This window comes from Gastrolobium bilobum, unplaced genomic scaffold (genome assembly GCF_033153095.1).
Source record: "Gastrolobium bilobum isolate Gb01-03AN ecotype WA unplaced genomic scaffold, APGP_CSIRO_Gbil_v1 utg58003, whole genome shotgun sequence".
In the NCBI taxonomy this organism is placed as follows: domain Eukaryota; kingdom Viridiplantae; phylum Streptophyta; class Magnoliopsida; order Fabales; family Fabaceae; genus Gastrolobium; species Gastrolobium bilobum.
This window is the reverse complement of record NW_026898890.1, coordinates 33,485-38,148: the sequence shown is the minus strand read 5'-3', so window position 1 is coordinate 38,148 and position 4,664 is coordinate 33,485. Positions and strand designations below refer to the sequence as shown.

The 4,664-nt window shown below is 32.2% G+C and overlaps 1 protein-coding gene across 1 annotated transcript; it reads left to right on the top strand.

Moving 5' to 3' along the window:
* Positions 1-1,200: 1,200 nt before the first annotated feature.
* LOC133285100 (uncharacterized) lies at positions 1,201-3,450 on the top strand. The gene is made up of 3 exons (XM_061482275.1): positions 1,201-1,306; positions 1,892-2,548; positions 3,029-3,450. Exons 2-3 carry the CDS (start codon positions 1,939-1,941, stop codon positions 3,166-3,168), a joined length of 750 nt encoding a protein of 249 aa, XP_061338259.1. The 5' UTR covers positions 1,201-1,306; positions 1,892-1,938; the 3' UTR covers positions 3,169-3,450.
* The last annotated feature ends 1,214 nt before the right edge of the window (positions 3,451-4,664 follow it).

Below are 4,664 nucleotides of genomic sequence, written 5' to 3'. Positions count from 1 at the left end.
GTTTATAACAAAAATATCTTTATTAGAAGTTTTTAATTATTTTAATAACATCTCTAATAAAAATATTTAAGCTTTGAAATTTTTATTATATACTATTAAACATTGAAATTTTTTATGTTCATTATCCTAATAAATTATTAGCACATTAAATTATTGATATAGTATTCATAATTAAATATCATAGATAATAAATGATTAATTACCATAATCAATAATGTGCCAGTAATTTATTGGCCTAATACAATTGACACCACGTTATGCTTAAATATACTACTTCAACTATATAAATTACTATTATCTTTAGCTTTGAACTATATTTTTCTTAACATGGGTAATTTGACACCCATTTCATATTACTGCTAGGAACACTTAAAAGGTTTTTATACATACAAATATTGAGAGATTCATCATAAAATTCACCATTCATAAATAAATTATTTTGGAATTATATGATTGGCTGGTTACAGTGACCAATTTCTAACCAATTTTTGGGGTTTCATTCATTTATGTTGGCGGGTCCCACTCTGCCCGTGTTGTAAAACCCGGTCCGACCCGGCCGGGTCGAACCGGAACCCGGTGACCCGGTCATCGGATCAGTTCGCGTCAAGCATTGGACCAGTCATGCATCGATCCGGTCAAATTCGGTCAAAACCCAGACAAAATCGGCCAAACCCAGTGATCCAGTGACCCGGTCGGGTCATACATTTAAAAAAAAATCAAAATTGTTTTTGTCAAAAAAATGTAAAACTCATTTTAATTTTTTTTTAATCTTATTTGCTAGTATATTCTTCTATATCGACCTCAAATTTCAGCTTCCAATACTGAAGCAATTTATGAAATAATAAATTAATAGATTGTGACATATGTCATTTTTAATGTAGTTGAATTTGAAAAATATGAGTTCAATGTCATTGAGAGGTATGTTTAGGAGAATTTTGAGTTGCAATTTAAATTGACATAACAATAGCATGTATTTTTATTTATTTATGCTTCATGTTTTTTTTAGCTTATTTAATGAATCTTATTTAATTTATTTTAAATACGAAAAATATAATTAAATTTATATGTTGATAATTATATATATTTTTGTATATATATATATATCCAGGTCAACTAGTTTGATCAATGATCCATTGATCCAACCAGTGACGCAATGACCCAGTACCGCGAGCCGAGTTTAATAACACTGCCATTGAGAAAGTATGGCGAACTTGCGGTCACCATTTTCCCAGCCAAGTCTTCCTCTTTCCTTCTTCAGCTGCTCGTGTTCGCCGCAGATTTAGCAGATGTACCACAACAACTACAAGTAAGTGGATCATATTCTGAGCCCAATTATCCTTCAAATTTCTAAAGTGTTCTATTGGGTGATTCTTTCTTTCTTTCTTTTTGGGTCAAATGGGTGTTTATTTATAACTCAAGAAAATCAAAGAAACCCGATTCTTCCTTTTTCTGTATTTTTTTCTTTTTAAAGCTGTGGAGTATGTGGTGAAGTACTTATCTTCAAATGGGTATGTGGAAGTTTGAAGTGGGAATGTTCTTTGTGTTTTTTTTCAATTTCTGTATTTTCGTAACTGTCGAAGGTAGCATCCAGAGTGCTGTTGCTTGATCAAACAGTGAATTGTTCAAATTTGGTGACTTGGTTCTGAAACGACCCATGATGAATTAGGATATGTTCAACCTAGTTGTAGTTTTGATGTAAATATGTGGTTTTTTGATATTTCAATATGCACAAATTTTAATTTGGTATAGGTTTTTTTTTAAAAAAAAAAATTGAAATAAAATTATTTAGCTATTTCTTAAAATATGAGGAAAATTTTGAATTTTGGGATAACTCTTTTTCTTTCTTTGGGTTAGAAAAAGATTTAGCTGCTTTTCTGTTTTCTGTTGGCAGGTTAACAGAATATTTGCTGCTGTGGTAGTTGTCTGTGTAATTTGGTGATGATACAAGTTTTGTCCTCAATGAACTTGGGGTTTCTTAGTAATACCCCTTGGTTTAAACCTCAATTGAATACAGATTCGGTGACCAAAGCTTTTACTGAAGAACCTAAACAAGAATCTGGTAATGATATCAAATTGTCTGGGTGGCCCTTGTCCTTCCTATCATTGCTTCCTTGGGCAAATAATGGTGGTGATAAATCTCATAGACCATCTACTATCAATAAAGAGCTAAAGAGGCATGCACAAACTCGTGGGAATGTTGTTGGAAAAGATAGTGGGGCTACCCCTTTACGCTTTAGGCCATATGTTTGTAAGGTTCCATGGCATACAGGGGTTAGAGCATTTCTTTCTCAATTGTTCCCTAGATATGGGCATTACTGTGGACCAAACTGGTCAAGTGGTAAAGATAGTGGATCTCTGGTTTGGGACAAGCGACCAATTGATTGGTTGGATTTTTGCTGTTATTGCCATGATATAGGGTATGATACTCATGATCAAGCCACACTGCTAAAGGCTGACTTAGCGTTTCTTGAGTGCGTGGAGAAGCCGCATATGAGTACTAAAGGAGACCCTCAAATTGCTCATCTTTACAAGACAATGTGCATTAATGGTATGCCCCGGAGCATGTTAGGGATATAATACATAAACTTACTAAAATGCTTTATACATCAAATATTGTTTTTCCTTTAGGGGGTGTTTGGTAGAGGGTTTATTTTCAGATTCCTGAAAAAGTGAGGGTGGTATTCCAATTTGTCCATATTTTATAGAAGTTTTTTGCAAAAATTTCCGGGAATGTGATTTTCTTGGGATTTTGTTTTGTGTGTAAAATGTAAACCAAAATACCACACAAACTTTCCTGGGAAAATGAAAAAAATTAGATGTGAGCATTCTGACAAAAATCTTGGTAATATTTTGACCTAGGGAAACTCATTTTCATTCCCAGGAATCGTAATTCTCGAGTAAAAAAAAAAATTTCCTCTACCAAACACCTTTCCTTATCCCTCGTTATGGATTAATAATGTTATGCTTTGCTGTTATGAGAGGAGCTGCTTTTGAGCATGTGTACTGACTTTTCCTCTATGAATGACAGGTCTTAAGAATTTTCTAATACCTTACAGAAGGCATCTTGTGAACCTACAACAGTCTGGGCAACCTTTCATTCAATTTGGATGGCTAAGCAATTTGAGATGGAGAAGTTGGAACTTTCAGAAAACATGGAGATTGAGCTGAGTGGGGGAAAGTAGTGAGTCATAAAATGTGAATTTCATCTAATTTTGAATGCATGCTGCATTGTCACCCTTAATCTTCGTAGTTCCGTTTGTTTTAGGCTTCTGTTTGCCAGAGCATGCTTCTTATTGTTACGATCTTCACATTTTGTATATTGTATATCGTGTTCATAGCTTGTTTTGTAAATTGTAACCTTTGGCGTTGCTTGACATATTCTAACATAACAAGATTGTCTGTGGTATAAGATCCGGATGTCACAAAGTAACTCTGTTATTATAAAAATTATAAGGTTGTGAGTTGTGACTTATTACTTTGTGCACATATTTGAAGCTCTATGATTATATCAAGTTTGTTTTTCTAACGAAATTTTGGCAAAGAACAGCCTGGAAATAATATAGGCTTGGAAATCATTAATTATTCGTCGCCACTTTCACACCTATTGCAATTTGCGCTTCTACGCTGAATATCCTTTTTGTAGTTGTTTTATTGGTTTAAAAAAAATCTATACTGTGGTTGATTCTGCATGTTATATGGAGTGCGCCAAGATTTTTCTAGACTAAAAGGAAAGTTTTATATAACACTTTTGTAGAACAACAGTGAAACCTCTAATGTTATATGAAATTAGTCAGCACATAAGTACATGAGCATAAAATAAGAGTATTGGAAATGAGAATGTTAAGGTGAATATATGCTCATACAAAGATGGAGGATGATGCACCCGAGTTAACTCACTTGGATTGAGCTTTTTCATAATTTATTTCATAGTTTAGGTTTTTTCAATAATTGTTAATTATTTCTCTTTTTGTTATTTTTTGATTTTGTTGAATGTGCGTTATTTCCTTTGATTGTGCATGATTTCTTTTTGATTCTGTTTATTTTGTTTTGTCTATTTAAGGTTTCCAGAATCCTATTGTTATTTGATTGTTTTTGGTTAATAAAATACAAAAAAGAAAAATAGTATTTTCTTGTAATTCTTGTATCCAGTCTTTCTTTCTGTTTAGCTAATTGGTTACGAGCTTACGACATTAGATAATACGCGTCTCCTCTATGACCGGATAGAGTGCATGCCTACAAAGCTATGTGAAACGAGCACTATAAGTAGAGCCCGTTTAGATGAGATTTAAAAAAGGATTTTTTATGACTTACTTTATTTAGAATTTTTTTTAAAAAAAGTTAAAGTTATTTTACGTTTGGATGGAATATATAAAAAATACTTTTAAATAAAAAAGTTATTTCAATTTTAAAATTAATGTGTTTTTATATATAAAATTACTAAAATGGATATGTGATTGTGGTAATAATGAGGTGGAGTAGTTGGAGTAAAGTTGGGATAAAATTGAATTATCAAAAAGGTTGTGATCCCTTAACTTAATTAGTAGTACCCCTAAAGTCCACTCCTTCGACAAACTACGAGTTTATTTAACTTTTGGCTTATATTTTTTTTTTTTAGAAGTAAAGAATCTTGACTTAAAAAAAAAATCACTATTTTAACTTTTTTT

What these genes read in the sequence shown, in the direction of transcription:
- LOC133285100 (XM_061482275.1), top strand. Translation starts at nt 1,939, where the DNA reads ATGATACAAGTTTTGTCCTCAATGAACTTGGGGTTTCTTAGTAATACC. An exon ending in CAAGACAATGTGCATTAATG is followed by an intron (nt 2,549 to 3,028) that starts GTATGCCCCGGA and finishes TATGAATGACAG; the next exon opens with GTCTTAAGAATTTTCTAATA.